The sequence below is a fragment of the Gadus chalcogrammus genome, chromosome 14 (assembly GCF_026213295.1).
Source record: "Gadus chalcogrammus isolate NIFS_2021 chromosome 14, NIFS_Gcha_1.0, whole genome shotgun sequence".
Classification (NCBI taxonomy): domain Eukaryota; kingdom Metazoa; phylum Chordata; class Actinopteri; order Gadiformes; family Gadidae; genus Gadus; species Gadus chalcogrammus.
Window position 1 is genome coordinate 3,943,832 of NC_079425.1, and position 25,504 is coordinate 3,969,335.

Consider the following 25,504-nt stretch of genomic DNA (forward strand, 5'->3'; position numbering starts at 1 on the left):
TATATATATATATATATATAGTCAAGTCAATGATATAGTCAAGTATAAAAACTTGCTTTTGTGGCTTGTGTGTGTACTTTTGTTATATGTTTGTTTGTTTATGTGCGTTTGTGTGTTTGTATCTGTGTGTGTACGTGTATGTGCATGTGATTGTGTACATGTGTGTACACATGTGTGTATACATGTGTGTGTGTGTGTGTGTGTGTGTGTGTGTGTGTGTGTGTGTGTGTGTGTGTGTGTGTGTGTGTGTGTGTGTGTGTGTGTGTGTGTGTGTGTGTGTGTGTGTGGGGCTCAGTGGCCATTCAAATCGTTCATTAAACCTTGTGGTTGTCATGGAGATGGCAGAAATTGTCCGTCACCACGTTGTGAGACCAGAGACGCCCGGATAATTTAACTCCAGGTGGCTTTTCAACCACCAACAATGAGTCAATCAAACAAACCAATCCAATTTATCCATATTTTAGAAATGAATCATGTTTAAATATGTAATAGATATAAACAGTAACAAAACAAAACACTTCAACGGTCACACCTCCACCGTGACCTCTCCCCGTCTACTGAGGCCCCGCCCACCTCCAGAAACAACAACCCAGTCCAACGGATCCCAGGGGCCCAAGGTACAGTATGTCGGGGTGGGCGGCCATTCCCGCCGTCAACTAACCAATCAGCGACCTGTTAGTACGGTGGGCGGTGCCTCTCTGCTTTCGAGGCCCCGCCCACCGTACGCTCAGACCGTGGGACTTGATATCTAACTAATGACGAGCAGTATCAGAGGTCAGAGCTAACAGAGAAGCCAGACTGAGCTGAACAACCGCAGGGGAAACAACACGCACCTGTTGAACGACCAGGAACCGAGGACAACACACCCGAGATCACGCCCGAAGCACCGGGACAACACCGGGATGACGGACACGATTTTACCAAAAGGGATCGGCGAGGGATGCGGGGAAAAGCCTTACTTTAAGAAGGTGAGAGACAGAAGTTTACCTGAGGAACATCAGCGGTCGCAATGATGCCTGATGGAGGAGCTCCTCTCCAGGCTTTAGTCTAGGGGTTCGATGTGGGGATGGGTTTAGAAAACCCGAAATTCACAATGGCATCGTAAGAAACCGACGATAGTGTATTTTTCGGAAATAGGCCAAACTTACACAAACCTACACAAATATTCCTGCATATTTGGATTTTTTAGCGAAACTTATGCTCCAATTAATCTTTGTTAAAACAATTGGACTAGAGGAGTTCTATTAATTTGACCTGTATATTTTATTGTTGTTGTATTCTTTCTGACGTGATGTTTACTATTCAGACCTATAGTGCAGGCCTGCACTATAGTATGAACGAAACCTATTTAGTTGACACTGGTTCTGTGGGTTTAATGCTCCGAACGAAACCCCCGCAGATCGAGAACGCAGATCTGAAGCAAAGTGCTGTTTCAGGGCGGAACTGTCAGTTTCAGGTGACATTCTCTCTCTCTCTCTCGGTCTCTCTCTCTCTCTCGGTCTCTCTCTCTCTCTCTCTCTCTCTCTCTCTCTCTCTCTCTCTCTCTCTTGGCTCTCTCTCTCTTGGCTCTCTCTCTCTCTCTCTTGGCTCTCTCTCTCTCTCTCTTGGCTCTCTCTCTATCTCTTGGCTCTCTCTCTATCTCTTGGCTCTCTCTCTATCTCTTGGCTCTCTCTCTCTCTCTCTCTCTCTCTCTCTCTCTCTCTCTCTCTCTCTCTCTCTCTCTCTCCATCTCTTGGTTCTCCATCTCTCTCTCTCTCTCCATCTCTTGGTTCTCCATCTCTTGGTTCTCTCTCTTATTTGTTTCTTGTTTCTCTCTCTTTTCTCTTTCTCTCTTGTGTCACTCTCTCGCTTCAGTCTCTCAACACCCTCTCTGCCCTCACATCCTCAGAATATGTGTGTGTGCACGAGGTTTGTGGGTGTGTGGGAGCGTGCACGAGGTGGTGCCCGGGGGAGTGCGTGAGGTGGTGTGTGGGAGCGTGCACAAGGTGGTACCTGGGAGCGTGCATGTGGGAGTGTGCACGAGGTGGTGCGTGGGGGAGTGCACCCTGGGCGGTGGCGGCAGAGGCTGCGTTGGTCTTCAGCTGATAGGTTCAGCAGCTATGCAGAGAATGTGGTGCGGCCCTTCCCTTACCGTCGGCCCTCAGTCACTCAGCCCGGCCCTCTGCCGTCCTCGGGCCCAGCGAGATGCTATCACTGAGACCTTGGCCTGACTTTCACCACCGAGACAAATCAGTCACCGATGAGAAAATTAAACCTTTTCATGTGGCCCCCTCTCATCTCCGTTTACACCCTTGAGTGACCTCGTCAATTGAGGCCCCACATTTTTCATAAGCAAATGGTAGATTAATATGACTATTGGGAACAGTAAAACAATTCTGGGATACATATTAAAACGTTGCCTGGCCAGTCGATTTTTCCCTTCTGGTACAATTTGGACGCTTGTAAATAAGGGTGGAGGTGGCTGTGGGATTATTTACGATTGTACATTACTACAACTCCTTCAGTTTGTTTTGATGTGGTGTGTGGACTAAACTACCTCAGCATGATTTAATGTGGGGTAGTTGAGTAAACTCCCTCAGTATGTTTTAATTTGTGTAGTCGAGTCAACTCAGTATTTTTCAATGTGGCGTAGTTGAGTGGACTACGTATGTATGTTTTAACGTGAGGCAGATGCCCCCCTAGCCCCTACCTGATGACCTCCATCTGAATTCACCGTAAGTTGCTGAGGATCAAACCGTCTGCTAAACGGCTAAAGTACTTACAAATAGTCGTATTAAAATCACATTTAGGAGGAGGGACCCGGGCACACGGCGGGTCACGGTTTGCATGTTGTGAGTCAGAGCGAGGAAGAGGAAGTCGTGGGTGTTCACTGGGAGCTGGCAGCTCGTTATCTAATGTTTGTTTGTTCTGAACGCCACGGCGACCTGGGGGTCGACTGGGGTGCCCAATAGCCAGACCTGTTTGGATAGCCCACTCAGCCGGGCCCGGGGGTCAAAACATGGATGTGGATTCAGGGAATGGAATGCTTCCTGCTCCCCGTACGGGTTGTTGGTAAAAGAACAAGTTAAACACCTCAGCCATGCGGGTCGGTCAGTGTTGTCAGCACACGCACGTGTACACATATACACACACACACACACACACACACACACACACACACACACACACACACACACACACACACACACACACACACACACACACACACACACACACACACACACACACACACACACACACACACAGAGAACACACACACAGAGAACACACACACAGAGAGAGAGAGAGAGAGAGATACACATTTACAGTATATACACGCACGCAAATGCACACACATGATTTGTGTGTCACAAATCTTGCAGTGCGATCTCTGACCTTTTTCGAACGAAGCGAAGCAAATTGACTTCCCCGCAAGCGGTGAGTGACTGTTGCCGTCACCATGGAAAGGTTTCCGTTTTGGAAAGAGTTTAGAACATCTTTTCTCTTTCACTCTCTCCTGGTCTCCTCACTTCCGATCTCAACCCCCTCTGTTCCTCACCTATCTCCCCCTCTCTCTCGTCTTTCCCTCCCCTATTCTCTCCTTCCCATCCTCTCCTCTATTGGTTGGTTCTGGTCCAGCTGTTGGGGTCGGGAAGAGTGGAAAAAGCTGACTCGTCCCGTCTCTGCTCCCCAACTCCCGGGCCAAACCCAACCGAGGCCATGTGTGACGCAGTGGGTCAGAACCGGGGGCGCTGGGAACAGGACGGGCAGGAAGGGCTGTGGTGGAGGAGGAAGAAGAGGAGGAGGAGGAGGAGGAGGAGGAGGAGGAGGAGGAGGAGGAGGATTCTGCTTGTGGTTTGGATCCAGCTCCCAGGCCCTGACGCTGCCATGAGCACTTGATGCAACCATTGTTCCAGCAGCTTCTCTAGTTCGTTAGCACCCCCCCCCCCCCTCCCCTGCCTCCTCTTTCCCCCCCCGGTTGGCCCCTCGTTGGGCGGGGGTCCCCGCGGGGAGCGTTCTGGAGTGGTTGGCATGGCGACGGGTCGATAGACTGGACCCTGTGTTCTGTTTCCGTGTGGCCGCTGACGGGACGGGCGGCCCGGGCACACAATGTTCAGAATACAAATGATTGTTCATTCTTCGCTCTGTGCAGCACCTGTCCACCCCCCCGCCCCCTCATGTAGGAGGGGGGGGGGGGGTAGGCTTGAGATTGGTGGTGTTGATTCCAGTACCTTTCAGCGTGGACTCGACCCCTAACCCCCTCACTCCCATTAGACTCTGCTGGTATCCTGTCCACTCCCTGATATCCACCGTGTCAGCAGAGCGTTGGTCCCACGGGGAGGTGTACGTCATACTGTTGTTTGTTTCTGTTGATAAGCCAAACTAGTGAGGACCGTTCCCATAGCGCGCTGTTCTGTGTGACGGGCATCAACGTCTGTGTGTGGGATGTGTGTGTAAGAAGGAGTGTGTGTGTTTTGTTTGTGAGAAGGTGTGTATGTTCGAGTGTGTCGGTGAGAGAGAAGACGTATGTGTGTCTGCGTGTCTGTGTGTCTGTGTGTGTGTGTGTGTGTGTGTGTGAGAGAGAGAGTTGGCGTCTGCGTGTGTTTGTGGGAAGGTGTGTGTGAGAAGGTGTGTGTGTATCAGAGAGTGTGTTGACACAGCAGGGTTGGATGCAGGAGATGAGGGACTGATAACACAAGAACAGCCCAGTGTGTACGCACGCAAGGGGCTGCACGGTTGCTATAGGTGCTGCTCGGGTTCTCTTGGCTGTGTGTGTGTGTGTGTGTGTGTGTGTGTGTGTGTGTGTGTGTGTGTGTGTGTGTGTGTGTGTGTGTGTGTGTGTGTGTGTGTGTGTGTGTGTGTGTGTGTGTGTGTGTGTGTGTGTGTTAACTCAACAGTGGGTCTAAACTATGCTCTGTTTAAGGTAGCAGTTTACCGTAGGTTAAACTTCACCCGCTGGCTTGACTCTTTGATAATATCAATGTGAAGTCCTATTATTATGATGATATATTCTGTACTATATAGATCAATTTCATTCTGACAAAGGGACATTATGTCAACATTCAGAAGTGTCATATAAAACAGCTGCTATGTACCGGGTTTGCTCCAGATTCACAGACTGGTCGAACATGGCCAATGAACCGAGATTAGTCTAATCTTGGTATCTGAAACCAAAAACTGAAAAATCTGGCTTTCCCAGAATTCTGACTTAACTTAGTCGGTTAACCTTGGAATCCAGCTTATTAAAAACAGGGCCCGTGTGTGTGTGTGTGTGTGTGTGTGTGTGTGTGTGTGTGTGTGTGTGTGTGTGTGTGTGTGTGTGTGTGTGTGTGTGTGTGTGTGTGTGTGTGTGTGTGTGTGTGTGTGTGGAACCCACCAGTGCGTGTGTGTGTGAAGAACCCACCAGTGCGTCTAACCTTTGTGTGCGTTGTGCTCTGCAGGGATGTAACCCCTTCGCCCAGACGGGTCGCAGTAAGCTCCAGAACCAGCGAGCGGGAGTCAACCAGCAGATCATCAAACAGATGAGGATGAGAGCAGGGGCCGAGAACCTCCTCAAGTAAGTCCTGTGTGTCTTAAGGTGTCTGTGATATAAGCGTTTTTTCTGAGGACCCTATACATAGGACGCATGATACAGCCTATACATACGACACACAAGACACCCTATAAACACAACACATGTTACACCCTATACACATAACACAAGTTACCTGGTAGTCGTCTATGCTGAGTGTGCCTTGACGATTCATGAATAGGAAAGCATGGTCAGAGATGTATGTGTCCGACCAGCGTATAATTCAAGTGTATGGCCATTTATTAAGTGTTCCCCCAAAAAGTAAATGACAACCACGTCTTTCGGTTGAATGAGGGAGGGAGGCTCTTTAGAGCTGTAGACTCAGCAGATCAGACGCCTCCTCACAGCGTACAAGTAAACGTATAATATACTTTGTAATCGGTCAAAATTGTATTATACCCTGGTAGGATAGAGTCAATATTGTCGCCTGACTGGATGTTAATGCGACAGGGTAGAGAGCTATTGGCTTGCATGCTCGTAATGTCTAACTAAATATAGCTTTATAGCTCTCCACTGAACATTGGGTCCGTTTTTATGTCTTCGACCTACTCACTAACTAACTAACTGCCCTCGGATCTGTAAGTGGCTCACCAGTTTTGTAAAGTCAGTTTGTTGAGGTGGTATTCGTGTTATTTGGTGGTGAGTGCTCCGGTACACATTGACCAACCACTGCACTGTGCTGCACTGTTGTAGCCTCACTTTGCACACACCCTACACACGTCACCACTGTTTGTAAACCGTAAAGCGGTCTATTGTCACGCCTGGCAGCAGAATGTGTCTTTATCCAGTCTCTCCTCTCCCTGTCACCGAGCTGTCAGAGATCAGGAGACGGAGAGATCAAGCACTGTGAGATGTTGTTTATTACCCGTGTCAGGGCAGGAATCCAGCGGCTTCGCGATGATTGCACGCACGACCGCATACACTGCTCTCTGGCTCAATGTTACCTCTCCCTCGGGCAAACTCGTGCTAATTCCTGTTATCTCATGCTTACTCCTGCTACCTTCGGCTAACTTATGCTAATTTATGCTACCTCATGCTAACTCCTGTCGACCAATGCTACCTCATGCTAACTCCTTCTACTTGCTGCTGCTACGTTATGTTAACTCATGCTACCTTACGCTAACTCCTCCTGCTTCATTCTGCTAACTCATGTTAATTCATGCTACGTCATGCTATCTCCTGATAGCTTCTGCTAACTCATGCTACCTAATGCTAACTCCTGCTACTCTCTATTAACTCATGCTCTCTATTGCTAACTCCTGCCAACCCCTGCTTTTACTCTAGTTTACTCTAATCTCACCTGTTCATTTCAGTTGTTTATGTAAGGAATGAAGAGCTAACACTTTAGCCTTAAGTTTATTTATAAAGCACAATACATATTGGCTTAAAGTCATAGTCTTAAGTGTTGCGTTAGGGAAACTTAGGCACTCCAGGTGAGCAGAAAGCCTCTTTGATGTGTGAGGATTCATCTTACCACAGTACTCTGCTTGAAAGGAATACCAAGCCCAATAAGCCTTTTGAAAGTCCCCTTCCTGTGGCTGTAGGGGCGCGGGGTCAGGGCTGTGTGTGGGCCCAACTCTGTTTGATTTTGCCGGACCAGCTAAGTAAAAGTAATTAGTGGTTCTCGAGGCGTTCATTTAACTCGTATGATTGTTCTTATGATGTAATTAGTGGTTCTTGAGGCGTTTATTTAACAAAGAGGATTAATTGTATGAGTTAATTAGTGGTTCTTATGATGTATTTATTGTTTTTCTAGGTGTTAAGGTATAAAATGATTTTTCTCCTGATGTAATTAGCGGTTCTCGAGGTCGTTAACTGATTGTCTTTCAAAGCCAGGGTCCCCTCTCCTCGCCTCTTCTGTTCTCTACTCTCGGTTTCAGAACAAACGTCTCGTTCTCACTCTCGTTCTGTGAAAGAACCCGTAGTGAAAGCAAGCAGACCTGGCGTATCGCGGTTATGCAAGCCTCAGGACAAAACAAACAGGCCGTTAACTCCGTGCTCTTCCTAGATTACATAACGCACCTCGAGGTGTGAACTAGGAAAGGGATCTGACTAAAGTAAACGTTCATCAGGGTATGAATATGTTTTTAATGAATAAATAGCTTAATGAAAGGTCAAAGGCCGGTGTTGATTTTGGTTAGAGGGTTTATGTTTTTTTACATTGGTTGCTCTTTCAGTATATCCATTCTCAAGTGTCCATTCTTGAGTTGTCATTGGTTCGAAATGGTGTGATGAGAGGCCAGTGACTTGACCTTACCCAACCAGAGCTCATCCAGAAGGGTAGTTGTCTCCCTATCGTAAAAATGGAAGAAATATGAGTCAGTTCGATTTTTAACTGTGGATTTAGTTCCTCTTTAAACATCTGTGATTTATCAACCAGGGAATCTTTTCTTGTGTATTCACAAAAGAATGTCAGGCACCAGCTGTCTGGAACAAACCAATCAAAATACTACCAGTATCTTACGTCTCTGTCTCTGACCCTGTCTCTGTCACCCTCTCTGTCTGTCTGTCTGTCTGTCTGTCTGTCTGTCTGTCTGTCTGTCTGTCTGTCTGTCTGTCTGTCTGTCTGTCTGTCTGTCTGTCTGTCTGTCTGTCTGTCTGTCTGTCTGTCTGTCTGTCTGTCTGTCTGTCTGTCTGTCTGTCTGTCTGTCTGTCTGTGTCGGTCTGTCTGTGTCTCCCCCTCTGTCTCTCTGTCTCAGTGTCTCTATCTGTCTGTCTGTCTGTCTGTCTGTCTGTCTGTCTTCTCTGACACCCTCTGTCTTTGTCGGTTCGTCTCTCTCTCTTCTTTATTTCCTGGTAGAGAATTTTTTTATAGTTGAAAACATCAGCTGGCTAGGCCCGGTAGGGTGAGGGGGCGTGTCCTGGAGCCGCCTAGTGTGTGTGTGGGTGTGTGTGTGTGTGTGTGTGTGTGTGTCGGAGTGTGTGTGTCTGTGTGTGGGTGTGTGTGTTTCTGCTCTCTCTCTCTCCCTCTGTCTCTCTCTGTTGTTCTGCATTCCTTAAGCTATCAGATGTAGTCAGACAGGTCAGATCGGCTTTCTCTGTCTCTCACTCTATGGGTCTTTGTCTCCCTCTCCCTCTTGGTCTTGTCTGTTTCTCTCTGTCCCTTTCTCTGTCTCTTGGTCTGTTTTCTCTCTCTCTCTCTCTCTCTCTCTCTCTCTCTTTCTTTCTTTCTTTCTTTCTTTCTTTCTTTCTTTCTTTCTTTCTTTCTTTCTTTCTTTCTTTCTTTCTTTCTTTCTTTCTTTCTTTCTTTCTTTCTTTCTTTCTTTCTTTCTCTCTCTCTCTCTCTCTCTCTCTCTCTCTCTCTCTCTCTCTCTCTCTCTCTCTCTCTCTCTCTCTCTCTCTCTCTCTCTCTCTCTCTCTCTCTCTCTCTCTCTCTCTCTCTCTCTCTCTCTCTCGGTCTCTGTCTGTTTTCTCTATCTCTCTCTCTTAAAGCTTATACCTTTTTTTTTTCTTTGAGAGAGAGGTCTGCTCAAGTGGCATGCCAAGAGAAAGATTAATTAGTGTGAAGTAGAGAGAGGGGTGGACAGAAAGGGATGGGTTGGACAGGATTGAAGCATTGAACAGAAAAGGAAGATGAGAGGTAAGGCTTTACAGATTGAGGTGTGTGTGTGTGTGTGTGTGTGTGTGTGCATGTTCTTGTGCCACAGAACATGCACCAAAAACACACTGGCCTCTTATCTCTGTTGTGCAGGTCACACACGTACACCCTATTGTGTTGTCCTGGATGTAATCGCTCAGATACAACATGTCTCCATCCTCCTGTTTCCTCCTCCCTCATGAACACTTGAGCATTTGTTGTTTTGTTTTTGTATTTTTTCCACTGAAATCACATTGTCCCAGTCCAAAGGACCCGACTGGGTTCCCCAACAGAACCTGGCATTACGTGCGCGTCAGCTAAAAGCTTTTAGGTTCTGTCGTGTTTTCAATGCCACCCTACCTGATTCACTTACTGTTTGAGGTGAAACGTTTCGTAGCTCAACGACAGGAGAGCACAAAGAAACCGCACGCCCTCTGATCACATCTACACCCCCCCCCCCCTCTCCCCCCTCTCTCCGTTCCCAGGGCAACCAATAACAACAAGGTCCGTGAGATGGTGGGCTTGGAGCTGAGCTACGTCAACTCCAACCTGCAGCTGCTCATGGAGGAGCTGGAGGCGCTCAACAGCTCCGTGGACGTCTACCAGAGCACCCAGTAGGTCCCCACAGCTCCTTCCCTGGTCCGAGCACCTCTGGGTCTCAGTGTGTGTGTGAAAACACCAGTGTGTGTGTGTGTGTGTGTGTGTGTGTGTGTGTGTGTGTGTGTGTGTGTGTGTGTGTGTGTGTGTGTGTGTGTGTGTGTGTGTGTGTGTGTGTGTGTGTGTGTGTGTGTGTGTGTTTGGTGTGTTGGTATGTGTAGGGCTTTCAGAAGTTGTAAATGTTAATTTGAATAAATTGTCATTTGGCAGTACCCAAATGAAATGAAAATAAAGAGAGCAGTGCAGGCGGTTGGGTTGGTTTAGTATTCTAGGACGCTAGGATTTAATGAGGCTCCTCTCTCCACTCATGAACAAACACACACATATGCGCGCCCGCGTGCACACACTTATTTCGAAAAGTTTGCCATGACGACGACAAACAAACAACACAGATGCTGAGAGGTATAATGTGCGTGTTTCAGTTGGGTTAGTTTTAGGATGTCAAGTAGTTAAGCCCGTCACCACGGTAACCGGGACTCAACGCCAGCCGGGTCTCCAGCCCATAGTCGGTGGGCAGTGGGTCAGGTCACCGTGCAAACGCGACAGACATGTCAATGGATGGGGTCTCATTATCGCCCTCTGCCAATCTCTATATCACTCTATACCCCTTTCTAGATTACTGTATCCCTCTTTCTCTTTCTCTATCCTTCTCTCTATCAATCTCTTTCTCTCTTTATCACTCTCTATCACTCTTTCTCTCTCTATCACTCTTTCTCTCTCTATCACTCTTTCTCTCTCTCTCACTCTCTCTCTCTTACACCATCTATCCCCTTCTATCCCTCTATATTTTTCTTATCGCTCTCTATATATCTCTCTCCCTCTCGCCCTCGCTCCCTCTATCACTCTCCATCTCTCTCTCTCCCTCCCTCCCTCTATCACTCTCCATCTCTCTCTCTCTGTCTACCGATGATTCTTTGATAGTCTCCTTATCTAATTCTCTAAAACTGTAAAACTGCATCACACGAAGGCAGCGTGAGTCAGCCTGTCCCTCACCAGTCCCTAATTCTGCCGTGACCCACTTCCTGGTGAAGTCCGACCTCATTCCAAAACCAAATAAGCAGGTTTCACGGTGGCTGACACCACCTCTTCTGCGAATCAGCCTGGTTCTGCGGCTAGTCAGCCTGGTTCTACTGCTGATCAGACTGTTTCTGCGGCTAGTCATCCTGATTCAGCTGCTAATCAGTCTGGTTCTGCTTCTGCTCATCCTGATTCAGCAGCCAGTTAGCAGGGTTCTAGTGCAAGTCAACCTGGTTCCCCTGCTAGTTGGCCTAGATTGACGTAATACCATACGTGCGTGTCCGAGAGACGCATCAGATCAACTGATTGAAGCATCAATCATGTTGACTCAAATCTGTGGTATTATGTTAGTCATATTGAGCTATGCAAGTATGTTACTAGTAGTGTCGTAGTGTGTAGCACTACTATCTTAGTACTGAAGCACTATGGTAAGGATGTGGTATGATGTTGGTACCTTGGTACTATGTTAGCACTCTGGTACAATGTAATTAATGTAGTACTATATCAATACTGTGGCCCTATATCAGAACTGTAGTAATATGGAAGTGTACCTCCCGTGCCATATGTGTCAGTGTGTGTACTGTGGTTTTTGGTCACTTCTGAGTAAACCAGGGCAAGGTTTCCATGGTAATATTAGTCGGCTGCTCCTTGTCTTCCTGCCAATGTTGTCAACATTCCTTAAGGGAGGGCCCTCTCCCTAGCTCTCACACAGCTCTCTCTACCATCCCGGACAGACCGCTGTCGGCTCAGTTTGAGCTATGAGTATGATAGCGGCAATAACTCAATTTCAACCTCCTGGTTGTAAATGGAAATGTCTCCAAATTGCAGCGGACTGTGTCCTGAAACCAGTAGCAAAACGTAGCCATAACCAAACCAAATTGCAGCGGACTGTGTCCTGAAACCAGTAGCAAAACGTATCCATAAACAAACTAAATTGCAGCGGACTATGTCCTGAAACCCTCAACAAAACGTTAAACACGCTCCCCGGCTGCCGTCAGGAAGTGTATCTGCTGCCTGTTTGGCAACACCCCAGACGTCAATTCATCTGTTCTGATCAGAACCAGAGCTTGCCCACCACGTAGCCCGCCGCTACGGCCACACGTCGGGGGCTGGCAGCGAGTGTGGAGGATTCCCATGCTCTTTAACAAGGCCAGGGTATCGTTTGATGTTTCCCCCGGGGACTCTGGCGGAATATCGTCAACGGTTGTTGTTTGTCAATCTGAAACATTAGAAAGGACCGTTTGAAGCGGACAGGAATCCTCAAACATGGAACCCATCCCTTGTTGATTTTTGTACTTAACCCAGGACATTGTGGTCCTCTGGAAAGTTATTAACTGTGGTGTTCTGTCGCTGTAATGAATGCGTGCAGCGCTTTGTCCGCCGTAGACCGCAGTCTGCGTCATGAGGTGTGTTGTGTCCTCAGAGGGAGTGGGCGACCTATCTGGTGTCACACCTCTCCCAGGGAGGTCTGATACCGGAACACTGCCACTCTCACTCTCCCAGCTCTGTAGCTGATCTGGCGCGATGTTTGTTTGCCACTTTGCGTCAGGCTTGTTGGGTTATTTGGGCGTTGAGGTTCTGGTGGGGTTTGAGAGTCTGGTGGGGTGTGAGGGTACGGGTGGTAACTGAGTGAGGTTTGTATGAGGGTGTGTTTGGGTATGAGAGTGTGGATGGTCAGTGAGTATTGGGGTGCATGAGGGTGTCAAGGTGGATGAAGATCACTTTCCTTATTCCTCCTTCCTTATGTTGATTTCCATTGTCCTGCTTGAGAGTCGTGTCTATGCGGTGGGACGTTGTTTACGTTTGTAAGACCTCTAGCAGACTGTGATGTAACCGGTTTGACTAGTGGGTTTGTTAGTACTGACTCTTCTCCTCCTCTTCCTCTGACAGAGAGATGTCCAACATCCCTCTCATTCCGCTGGGTTTGAAGGAGACGAAAGAGGTGGACTTCTCGGTGGCCTTCAAGGTAAAATCCTACAATCCTACAATCTTACCTTCCGCCATCTTACCTGGCAAGGACTGTTGTTTTGGAACCCTTGACGAGGAACGTGATAGCCCAGCATTCAACTACCAATGGACGGTACCCCCCCTGCACCAGTGTACCTGTAAACAATCCGTAACCGCTAATCAGGAAACCCGATCCCTACATGCTTCTTAATTTCCTGTCTCGGCACTCACTGTATCCTACTTTGCATACGCCTGGCCATGAATGAGTCAGTATGACGGGTTGGATGTCTCGCTGAGCCGCTCTATACATCCAGAAGTAGGCCACCGAGGGCTGGGGCTTTAACGAGCCCGCTGTCAGCCGTTACACCTCGAGGCCCGCTCCGTGACAGACAAGGTGATCGTTCCACCGAGCTGGAATGAATGTCAGAGTGTCAGGAAGTTTAAACACTTGTAATTATCTATTTAATAACCAGGTAGTTAACGGTAAGGGCTCATTATCTATTTAATAACTGGGTCGATTGTAGCCTTCTGTTGGCTCTGATTCAAAAGGACACAACAACCCGGTTGGCAGACATATCTACGACTCATAACAATTACACAAGCTGTCCTAGTAACAATATTTTTATCTTGAGGAATTTGGGGGAAGTTTGGGAACCAGTATCGTTGGAAAGAACCTGGTTAATATGGCTTTTGAATGTTGTTGTTTTTATGTTACATTTGCGCTGGAGGTGTATAAGTTGATGTTGTTAAATTATGTTGTGTGGTGTGCAAGATTTTCATGCATTATTGTGCTGATTTGTATTTTGTTGTGATTCTAAAGGACTTCATCCTGGAGCACTACAGCGAGGACGGGAACGATTATGAGGACGAGATCGCTGATCTGATGGACCTGCGACAGGTAAGCCCTCACCTGGCCCCCCACCAGTATGGTGGAATCAATAGTATACCTCCCACTACCAGACTGGTTCTGTTCCAGTAGAATACTCCCACTACCAGACTGGTTCTGTTTCAGTAGAATACTCCCAATACCAGACTGGTTCTGTTTCAGTAGAAGACCTCCCACTACCACCCTGGTTCTGTTCCAGTGGAATGCTCCCATTACCAGACTGGTTCTGTTCCAGTAGAATGCTCCCATTACCAGACTGGTTCTGTTTCAGTAGACTGCTCCCATTACCAGACTGGTTCTGTTCCAGTAGAATGCTCCCATTACCAGACTGGTTCTGTTTCAGTAGAATGCTCCCATTACCAGACTGGTTCTGTTCCAGTAGAACACCTCCCACTACCAGACTGGTTCTGTTCCAGTAGAACACCTCCCACTACCAGACTGGTTCTGTTCTAGTAGAATACCTCCCACTACCAGACTGGTTCTGTTCCAGTAGAGTACCTCCCACTACCAGACTGGTTCTGTTCCAGTAGAGCACCTCCCACTACCAGACTGGTTCTGTTCCAGTAGAACACCTCCCACTACCAACCTGGTTCTGTTTCAGTAGAATGCTCCCACTACCAGACTGGTTCTGTTTCAGTAGAATGCTCCCATTACCAGACTGGTTCTGTTCCAGTAGAACACCTCCCACTACCAGACTGGTTCTGTTCCAGTAGAGCACCTCCCACTACCAACCTGGTTCTGTTCCAGTAGAACACCTCCCACTACCAGACTGGTTCTGTTCCAGTAGAACACCTCCCACTACCAGACTGGTTCTGTTCCAGTAGAGCACCTCCCACTACCAACCTGGTTCTGTTCCAGTAGAACATCTCCCACTACCAGACTGGTTCTGTTCCAGTAGAGCCCCCCCATCCCCCCGGGGGGTGCTCTGTAGTTTTCCTTCAGTCCAACAGTAGCAGTACCCTGACGCCGTGTTTCCACCGTGTGCTCCAGGCGTGCAGGACGCCAACCCGCAGCGAGGCCGGCATGGAGCTCCTGGCCAAGTACTACAACACCCTCCCCCTGATGGAGAGCCGCTTCTTCACGCCCAACCGGCAGAGCGGCCTCTTCTTCACCTGGTACGGCCCCCCCCCCCCCCCCCCCCCCCCCCCCCCCCCCCCCCCCTACTAACAACTACTAGCTGTTCCCTTTACTTCAATTTCAACTTGCAATTTATGCAATTAATACCTGAAATATAATTATATCATTTTAAAGTTGCCCACTTGGAAGCACAAAACATATTTTCTAAAGCTAAGTAAATACAGTTAAGTATACCTACATATACACATATACACGTACAAACTCACTGTTGGTTCGGTACCAGAGGTCCGGTCTTATGCCGTCAGGGCCCTGAGGTGGATAACCATCACTGTCAGCCAAGACGAGTGTGGCATTATTACATTTTAATTATCAGTTATCATTTGTTTATTAGATTCAATGGACAACAATAAAGCTTAATAGTTCAACTAATTAGATAGATAAAATGCTAAAATTGTTGTTAATAACATGTTTAAAAAATTAGTTAATATTTCTTATATCCATCTATGTTCGTGTTCGGTTGTATGTAGTTATTGATATCTTGTTAATAAAGTTTATTCATTGTATTAATCGTACTGCCTCTCTGCGTGCCCCAGGTACGACTCGTTCACGGGCGTGCCGCTGTGCCAGCAGAACCTCTCTCTGGAGAAGGCCAGCGTCCTCTTCAACATGGCCGCCCTCTTCACCCAGATTGGAACCCGGAGCAACCGACAGACCCTCACTGGGCTGGACCAGGCCGTCACCTCCTTCCAGAAAGCAGCCGGTGAGAACAGAACCGCTCGATCCTCTGACCTGTTCCGTCACGCAGGGAGAGTCTCCATTAACGCCAGAAGACGTGTGTCTGAGACAAAGCAGGGAAGACGTTATCTGTCGCCGTTTGTAACCCTTGCACGAGCAGAACCTTTCTAAACTACCATCAAACATTGCAGCAACTCAACTCATGACAACTGTTTTGGTTGGCTCATATATCACTGTGTTTATAATAAGCTCTCTCTATCTGTCTTGCGTACATGGAAACGCTCATCGAGCGACCAAGCAATATGTCATGAGTCGAGTCGCGGTACCCTACTACAGTCTCTCTCTGGCGTCCAGACGCACTCTGGAGCGAGCTAGAAGCGGGTAATAACAGCCCCGCTCTGCCTTTGCTCCTAACAAAGTCGTCGCTGACGTTAAACAAGTCGTGCCCCTTATTGCGAACATTGTTTCCAGCATTAGGAAGTCAGGGAACACGTCAACCCAGCAGGGATTCGAGGTAATCGCTTCATGCTGTTGGAAGCCTCCAGCGTGTTGGCCTGCTAGCGTGTTAGCTCGCTAGCCCCCTGGCTGGCAGACAGGGCTCTGTTATTAGAGCAGCTCCCGGCTGTAGACGAGCTTCTGCTGTGCAGCCTCTGGCCGGGGATCAAAGCGGGAGCAGATGTTTTCTGTTTGGTCTGGGTTCAGAACCCCAGAGAGCCAACCTTCTCTCTCTCTCTGCTCGCTCTGGTCGGGGGTTTGACGTCAACAGAGCGTGAGATAGATATGGATGAGGAGCACGTTGTTTTCAAACTTTTCCACTGTGTTTTAAACCTAGTAACCCCAAACCCCCCCCCCCCCCAAAAAACAATGTGACTGGTCCCACTCCCAGTGTTACTACTGGGAGAACACGGTAGTACTGGTAATATTTGACCGTCCTACATATATATATATATATATATATATACAGTATCTATAGTGCATCACCATTTTGTACCGCTGTCCGAAATGTTTGCATGCAAACGTTTCTTTGCAGGGATTAGGGAACGAGGCGACGAGGGAACCGGTTCGAGCCCGGCCCGTGCGTCTTCAAAGGCAACCTTTGTTTAAGTAACTCTGAAACCCTGCCCTCCCCCCCGCCACAGGCGTCCTGAACCACCTGAGGGACACCTTCACCCACATCCCCAGCTACGACCTGAGCCCGGCCATGCTGGCCATGCTGTCCAGCATGATGCTGGCCCAGGCCCAGGAGTGTCTGTTCGAGAGGTCCGTGCTGCCCGGCATCCGTAACCACTTCCTGTCCCTGCTGCGGATGGCCCAGGAGGCCGCCAAGGTAGGAACTGCTCCAGATCCGCCGATCGACAACGACGACAAAGTGTCAAACGTCCTCAATCCACAATGGAGAGGATAATGAGTAGAACGCCGGTCGTTATCGGGAAAATAAGCCCCGACAGGGCGAACAGGACACGGACGATAATGACCGGCGACGTTCTATACATTATCCAGCTTATTACACAGCTACTTGCCAAAACGAAAGAATACCTTCACACGGTGTGTCTTTTTACAATGTATTTGTTACCAGCATTCGTAGTGTTGATCAGCAGAGAAACAGTCTGCCAAAGACGTTGACGTCGCTTAGCAACCGAGTACGCTGGTTTGATAAGTTACCGGACTACTTGCGGAATGATACGAAAGTCGGCAAAAATCCACTTTCCTTGACAGCGTCCAATTATACTTGGCAACGGTGAATTATCAAATATTATTCCCTGCCGGAAGTTGTGAAGGGCCCATGCAAATGAACGGAGCATTCCACGGCATTGAGAAGAGCCGTGTGAATGAATATATATAATACTTCCTGTCTATCCTGCCGCGTTGTTTTGACTGGAGAAAGTGTTGGTGTTTGAATAGACGGTCACCGTGGTAACCTCCCCTTCGCACAGGTGTCGGACATCTACGACCAGGTTCACCAGTCCATGGTGCAGACGCCCATCAAGGACAACGTGCCGCTGTTCTGGTCGTCCATGTGCCAGGTGAAGACCAACCACTACCGCTCCCTGGCCCACTACTTCCTGGCCACCGCGCTACTGGACCACCAACGTAAGAACAAACCCTCTCAGAACCTTCTAGAGTCTCCCAGAACACCTCAGAACCTCCTACAACCTCATATAACCTCTCATAACCTGATAGGAACTCCGTCAGAATATTTTTGAATCCGTCGGAAGTTACTGGAATCCCTCAAAATCGATCATGATTCTATCATATCACCCGTTCTCTCGGTCTCTACCAGAACATGTGTCCTTGGTCTTTCCTGTGCTCCTAGAATCTCTTGGAACTTCTTAGAATCACTGAGTCAGTCTCTGAGTCATCAGGAGCTCTTACGATTGTTGGGAAAAAATCTCAGAAGCTATTGAGTCCATCTGAGTTGTTGGAACTACAATTTTAATATTATGGTTTGTCTGTCTTTTCTGCCTTTGTTCTTTTTTTCTCTGTTTACCATCGAAGCTCTCAGTCGGTCAGTCAGTCAGCCAGTCAGCCAGTCAGCCAGTCAGCCAGTCAGTCAGTCAGTCAGTCAGTCAGTCAGTCAGTCAGTCAGTCAGTCAGTCAGTCAGCCAGCCAGTCAGCCAGCCAGTCAGTCAGTCAGTCAGTCAGTCAGTCAGTCGGTAAGTGATGTGTGTGTGTGTCCTGTCCCCCAGTGGGTCCCAACGACGACGAGGACCAGCAGGAGAAGACCCTGTCCCAGGTGTACGACAGCCTGCCGGAGGGACGCTCCCCGCTGGACCTGCTGAAGAAGAGGGAGGAGCGGAGGCTCATCGGTGAGAAACTCACTAGTACAATATACCCCACACACACTCACTACCCCACACACACTCACTACCCCACACAGACTCACTACCCCACACAGACTCAGTATCCCACGCACACTCTCTACCCCACACACACTCACTACCCCACACAGACACACTACCCCACACACTCACTACCCCACACACACACACTACCCCACACAGACTCACTACCCCACACACACTCACTACCCCACACACACTCACTACCCCACACACACTCACTACCCCACACACACTCACTACCCCACACAGACTCACTACCCCACACACACTCACTACCCCACACAGACAAAGACTCACTACCCCACACAGACTCACTACCCCACACAGACTCACTACCCCACACAGACTCACTACCCCACACAGACTCACTACCCACACAGACAAAGACTCACTACCCCACACAGACTCACTACCCCACACAGACAAAGACTCACTACCCCACACACACTCACTACCCCACACAGACTCACTACCCCACACACACTCACTACCCCACACAGACAAAGACTCACTACCCCACACAGACTCACTACCCCACACAGACTCACTACCCCACACAGACTCACTACCCCACACAGACTCACTACCCCACACAGACAAAGACTCACTACCCACACAGACTCACTACCCCACACAGACTCACTACCCCACACAGACTCACTACCCCACACAGACAAAGACTCACTACCCCACACAGACTCACTACCCCACACAGACAAAGACTCACTACCCCACACAGACTCACTACCCCACACAGACTCACTCACACACTCACTCACTCACTCACTCACTCACTCACTCTAACAGACTCACTCACTCACTCACTCACTCACTCACTCTAACAGACTCACTCACTCACTCACTCACTCACTCACTCACTCACTCACTCTAACAGACTCACTCACTCACTCACTCACTCACTCACTCACTCACTCACTCACTCACTCACTCACTCACTCACTCACTCACTCACTCACTCACTCTAACAGACTCACTCACTCACTCACTCACTCACTCACTCACTCACTCACTCACTCACTCACTCACTCACTCACTCACTCTAACAGACTCACTCACTCACTCACTCACTCACTCACTCACTCACTCACTCACTCACTCACTCACTCACTCACTCACTCACTCACTCACTCACTCACTCACTCACTCACCAAAAGCCCTGTCCTTCCTCCACGTCTAGATCTTATACTCACAATTTGATGAAAGCATGTGCTAAATGATACCCCCCCCCCCCCGCCCCATCCCCTCCAGGTAAAGCCCACCTGAGGAGGGCCGTCATGAGCCACGAGGAGGCCTTGAGGGTCCACGGTCTGTGCCGCCACCTGAAGAAGCTGGACGTGCTGGAGGAGATCCTGCAGGCCAGCCTGGAGCGGTCCAAGGACAAGTTCTCTGCCAATGACAACAAGGACGAGTTCACGGACTACATGGAGGCGCCGGACATCATCTGTGAGCTTCCCTCTCTCTCGCCTCCTCCTGCTCCTCTCAGTCTCATCTCCTCTGTCGTCTATCCTCTCCCCTCTCTCTCGCCTCCTCCTTGTCCTCTCAGTCTCATCTCCTCTGTCGTCTATCCTCTCCCCTCTCTCTCTCTCTCCTCTCTTGTCTCCTCTATCCTTTCTGTCCTCTCTTTGCACCAGGATGTTTTTATGTTGTTGGATGATATGAACCACATTACTGATTGCTGTGTTCTGTTCTGTCTGTCTCAATGTCTCTCTGTTCGTGTCTCTGTCTCTCTGTATCTATCTCTTTAACTGTATCTCTCTCTTTAATGTTCTGTCTCTCTCTGTCTCTGTTCCTCTCTGTCTCTATCTCTCTGTCTCTCTGTCTCTGTGTCTCTGTATCTCTGTCTCTCTGTCTCTGTCTCTCTCTGTCTCTCTATCTCTGTATCTCTGTCTCTTTGTCTCTCTGTCTCTATGTCTCTTTCACTCTGTCTCTGTGTCTCTGTCTCTCTCTGTCTCTCTATTTCTCTCTGTCTCTATGTCTCTCTCTGTCTCTCTGTCTCTGTCTCTGTCTCTATCTCTCTATGTCTCTCTGTCTCTATGTCTCTCTCTGTCTCTCTTTATCTCTGTCTCTGTCTCTCTCTGTCTCTCTCTGTATCTCTGGTTCTCTGTCTCTATCTCTCTATGTCTCTCTGTCTCTATGTCTCTCTGTCTGTCCCTTTGTCTCTATAGCCAAGACGGAGCACAGTTCACACCCGGAGCTGCCTTCGAACACCAAGGTGAAGGTCAAGGACTTTTTCCAGCGGCTGGTATGTGGGCTACTAACTTTCCAATTTCACACTCACACTGGGCTTCATGAAACACTAACCATGTGCAAACTGGGGCTGTTTGGTGCTGAAAGTTTGACTACATGCATACCGGATTGGGATTGGTTCTTAAAATACATGCAGGGTATGGACTGGTTCTCAAACACCAACTAAAGACATACCGGGTATGGATTTGCTCATGGAAGGGGAACCTTCGCGCTCAGCTGTTTTCTTATACGAGAGAGTACTGCCTCATACGCGTGTCGTGAATGATCACGCTCAGCTCAGATGGTTTTATGAATGAAGCAGTACTCTCTTTTATGATCAAACAAACAAGCTTGACCGTTCCCATTTAACAACATAGAAACTGGGTCTGGTTTGGTGTTGTAACATTAACTACATAAAAACTGACAGAGTTCTGAAACATGGACTCAATGCGTACCGGGTTTGAGTCTGGAACAATGATGCCATACTGGCTCTGGATCGGCTCTGAAACACTAACTACATAACTACTGGGTATGGAAATATAGTGTAACATGTAAACTCAGCAGGGTAAACGGTGAGCGTTTCCCTTCATGGAGATGGCGGTATCGCTACCGGTGCAACCAGGCGCGCACTCAGGGGTCACGGTTCAGAGCACACAGCCCTCCTCGGAGTCTGTCGGGGCTTCACTGATAAGCTGAGCAGGAGACAGCCAGGCTGCTGATAACTCATTAGTGGTTTTAAGGACAATAATAAACCCCATTGTGTTGTATTCTTACCTCAACGGGCCTCAATGGAAAAGGAGCCTGATATTGCTGTAGTTCTGACAGTAATGTCAGAATTTAGCTTACATTTTTAGCAAACATTATTAGCAAACAGCTAGGTTAACTGTTACCGAGCTGTTAACAAATCCCTCTAGGTTATGTTACGGAACGAGAATATTCCAGATCTAGGAAAAATACTTCTGTCATTAGGAGAAACTGTTATTACTGTTCGATAGAGTTACTGAGTTAAAATTAGAAATTTAAAATAAACACTGATTACACCAGTCAACCCCTCCAGGAGCAGGATTAACACTTTGAATCAGACCAGTCGTATTTTGGGGGGGCTGAACTAAGCTGGCTCGATAAACGTTTTTGTGAAAAAGGACAAACTGCAGATCAGGTAAGTGTTGACCGTGTAAACCCTGGTTAATGGTGCAAGCAGTTTGCACGATTCATGTCCATATTTTGGTTTATTCACATTTTGCAGCGTACACACATTTGTATCTGATCGTTATTGCCACTGTGATTTGTTATGTTGCGCAGTGGAGGAGTGCTGGAATCAAACACGTCATGGCCTTTTATGGACTTCCACTCGAAGTCACATGACCACTCGACCCGTAAGTTAACCCTTCTGCCTCCCCTCCCCCCAGGGTCCTCTGTCCTTCTTCAACGCCAAGCAGCGATGGACGGCCCCCCGGAGCCTCCGTCTGGTCCCCAAGGACGGGGAGCTGGGCTTCACCCTGAAGGGGGAGCCTCCCGTCCAGGTGGTCTCTCTGAACCCCAGCTGTGCAGCAGCCGTGAGTCTCGCTCTTATCCTGGGTGATGGGGAGGGGGGAGGGGGTTGGGGGGGGAAGTCCTGTCTCATCATAGGACAGCAGATAGCAGGAAGTCTCCTAAGACGCCTTAGAGAGAACCATAGAACTGAGTCAACCCATTACGGTTGCATAAAGGTATATCCGCCCTAAAGATATATTTACTCTGGGGTATAAATAGTTGTAATGTGACGAACGGTGACAGAAATGTGCAACACACGCACACACACACACACACACACACACACACACACACACACACACACACTGATAAAGGTGTGTCTAAACTCCCCCACCCCTCTTGTTATTTATGACCCTTCTCCTCTCCCTTCTTATCTCCGGTTGCCAGGTCAATGGGCTGAAAGAGGGAGACTACATCGTTGCCGTGGGTGACAGTGACTGCAAGGGGATGAGTGTCAGCCAGGTGATTGGTCTGCTGAAGGACGTGGGAGAGGAGGGCGTCGACCTGCGTGTGGTCAGCCTGATGGACGGCAATGCTTCCATGGTAAGCCCCGCCCCCTAGCCCCTCCCGTTGGCGCAGTATGAGGCCACGGACACAAGATCAACAGTCACTGCTGTCATTGGGCGTGATCTGTGATGACATCATGTTAGTGGCACGCAATGACACACACAGTTTCGTGTGTGTGTGTGTGTGTGTGAATCATGACCCATTAGTTGGTCACCTGCTCTCTTGGATCAGCTTAGTTTATCTTTAGAACAATCAATGCTAAACGCTTTCTGTTTGTTCTGAGTCAGTATACATGTGGTCATGTGATCAGATCTGCCTCTCCTCTATGCTACAAGACGTTAAAACTGATCCTCCACATAACTTCTTCTTCTTCTTCTTCCTCCTCTTCCCCCCCCTACAGCACACCAAGAGCGCCACCTACTGCGGCCTTCCCAAGACGTACTCCATGATCTGCTTAGCGTACGACCAGGAGGACAAGAGCGCCAAGGGGGGCAAGGTCACCAAGAAGCCGTCCTTCCTGAGCTGGGGCCTGAAGAACCGCCTGAAGAGCGCCAGCACGCTCAGCCTGCCCTCGGCCGAGTACTCCAGCACGCTGCCCTGGAACAAGACCTGCACCACCTTCCCCGGCAGCAGCCCCTTCAACGACAGCAGCCTGTACTGACCCGGCTCACGAGCCCCTGGCCCCAGCTCTAGCCCGGAGCCCGGGGAGAGCCGACGCAACCCTGACCCTGTTTGCTGGCCTCTCTCTAAGCCTAGCCCTGTCCGTTGGTCCCTCTAAGCCTCACCAAGTCCCCCTCAGTAGCAGAGCAGTCTGGACTCCGGATCAGGACTAAAGCCGTCTGGGCATCCCTCTGGCCCTCTGGTGTCGGACCTCCAGAAGGGGCAACAGCCCTAAACTTCAGTTCATGTCGTCCGCTAATGTTTCTTCCAAACGGAAGGAAACACACAACCAACGCCGGACCAGTGTGCCCAGTCAACACCAGTTACCTTATGCTAGCTTCCAGTCCGTCTGTCCACACAGCAGACAGACCGTAATGATCTCGTCCTGGAGGCGGTAACCCCAGAAGGCTCTCTTTGCTCCCATCTTGTGTGTTTCCATGGCGACTCGACAGAGAGTGTTGACAACTGATTTCTATGTCGATCCGAGTCGCAAACTGTGGATATTTATAAAAACGAGACATTACAGTTTACAGGGCAGGGCAAGTTTCTATTGACCTCTTGGAAAAAAAGACAAAAAAAGGGGAAAGGATCCTGATATACCTTTTATTTATACAATCATGTAGTTCTGCTCATTGAAGGATGTAGTGAAGGGGAAAGTGTTGGGGGCTTGATGTAGAGTGGGCGGAAGCAATGGGGGTCTTGAGTCCTGCTCCATCCGCCAGTAGTCTGACTGACACCGTTTTGTCGGCCTATCTCACTTTTGTCTACAAAGTAGATTACTATAAACATTTGATAATCAAATTATTTATGTGATGAACATTGATTTGAATATAAATATCTATCTATATATGTATGTATGTATATTTTTATAGCTGTAGATATAGATGTAGCTATATCTATATAGATATATGTATTTGTGCACATTGTTGATATTTTCAATGGCAAAGTTGTGAATATTTAAATATCTTCTGTTTCATTTTTTTTAAGTTGAATATTTTTTGTTATTTTTCAGTAATGCTCTATGAATTCTAACTCTGGCAATAGGGAATTTTCCAGCTTTTGTTAATGTTCTAGAAAAAGGTTTTGTGCAATTTTCAGCAGTGACAAAGTGTTGTTTACTTACATGGTGTCTACTTTCGATTTAGGTTTTATGAAGGAGATTTTGGGGGTTACAACATGGTCATCATGTCATGTCCTGTGTATGTACATATGAATGAATGGCTGAATGAATGGATTAATGAACGAATGCCCTCATGTTATTGCAGTACGTTGGTGTTATCTGTGATTACGAAAGTTCAAAAATATTTTCTGGTGTTCTGCGGTGAACTTGTAAACTAAAATCTCAATAAAATCGGACAAAACAACGGTTGGAATTTTATAAAAAATTGAAAAAAAATTACATTACCCTTTTTATAGTAATGTCAGTAATGCAGGCTGGTGGTTCTAGTCCTATATCATATCATTGATTGGAAGGTGACATTGCTCTGTGTAGATCAGGGGTCTAAAACTGAACTTACCTGGGGGCCGCTGGAGGTAGAGTCTGGGTCAGGCTGGGCCCCATCAAGTATTCCACAAAGAAAAGGAGCACAAGTGACCCAATCTTAGTTAATGATCGGGCTATAATTATAATCACGTTGGCTATGAAATCGCTGACAACAGGGGACATTTCATAGCGGTTGGTGGAAACCGGGACATTTTAGCATCCTTTGGTTTTTGTCGGAACTCAGGACACGCAACTCAAAAATTGGGACTGTCCCGGCAAAACCGGGACATCTGGTCACCCTATCACAAGTCATAAAAACCGTGGCAAGCCACGGTTTGTTGTTTGTTTGACAACAACGCGCGGGCCGCACTAACACAAAACTTAGATGTCAAGTAGGGGCAACACAAAATATCATCCCGCGGGCCTCAATTGGTCCCCGGCGGGCCGCGAGTTTCAGACCCCTGATGTAGATGGTCCAAAAAAAAGTCCCTTTGGACAAAGCAGTGAAGTGAACCATAGGAGCTGTGAGCGGCCATCTTGGAGAGAATACCACAGATCTACGAAGATTATACTCATTCTGTAAGATAAGATACAGAAGATAATATTGACGTTACTCAGCAGCTTATACCTGGCACCAGGCCCGTTGCCATGGCGCAGCAGTATGTTAGGTTGTGTCGTTATGTACGTACTGTATGGGTAAACTTGTGCGCGTTTGGGCGCAACAAGAGTCCAACATTCTTTGGAAGTTGAATGTGTAGAGCAGGGGTGCCCAACCAGTCGATCG

The 25,504-nt window shown here is 48.2% G+C and overlaps 1 protein-coding gene across 3 annotated transcripts; it reads left to right on the plus strand.

The window, feature by feature from the left end:
* The first annotated feature begins 769 nt into the window (after window positions 1-769).
* rhpn2 (rhophilin, Rho GTPase binding protein 2) lies at window positions 770-24,895 on the plus strand. 3 transcript variants are annotated; one of them, XM_056607873.1, is made up of 16 exons: window positions 770-968; window positions 1,400-1,456; window positions 5,421-5,536; window positions 9,614-9,742; window positions 12,693-12,768; window positions 13,570-13,647; window positions 14,626-14,750; window positions 15,306-15,472; window positions 16,587-16,774; window positions 17,382-17,538; window positions 18,135-18,254; window positions 19,560-19,754; window positions 20,477-20,553; window positions 21,947-22,093; window positions 22,458-22,613; window positions 22,978-24,894. In XM_056607873.1, the coding sequence occupies exons 1-16, from the start codon at window positions 903-905 to the stop codon at window positions 23,236-23,238; spliced, it is 2,115 nt and encodes a 704-aa protein (XP_056463848.1). In that variant the 5' UTR covers window positions 770-902; the 3' UTR covers window positions 23,239-24,894. The 3 variants fall into 3 exon arrangements, with proteins under 3 accessions (XP_056463848.1, XP_056463849.1, XP_056463850.1); XM_056607874.1 differs by having other exon boundaries at window positions 776-968; window positions 20,477-20,523; window positions 22,978-24,895; XM_056607875.1 differs by lacking the exon at window positions 1,400-1,456 and having other exon boundaries at window positions 776-968; window positions 22,978-24,890.
* The last annotated feature ends 609 nt before the right edge of the window (window positions 24,896-25,504 follow it).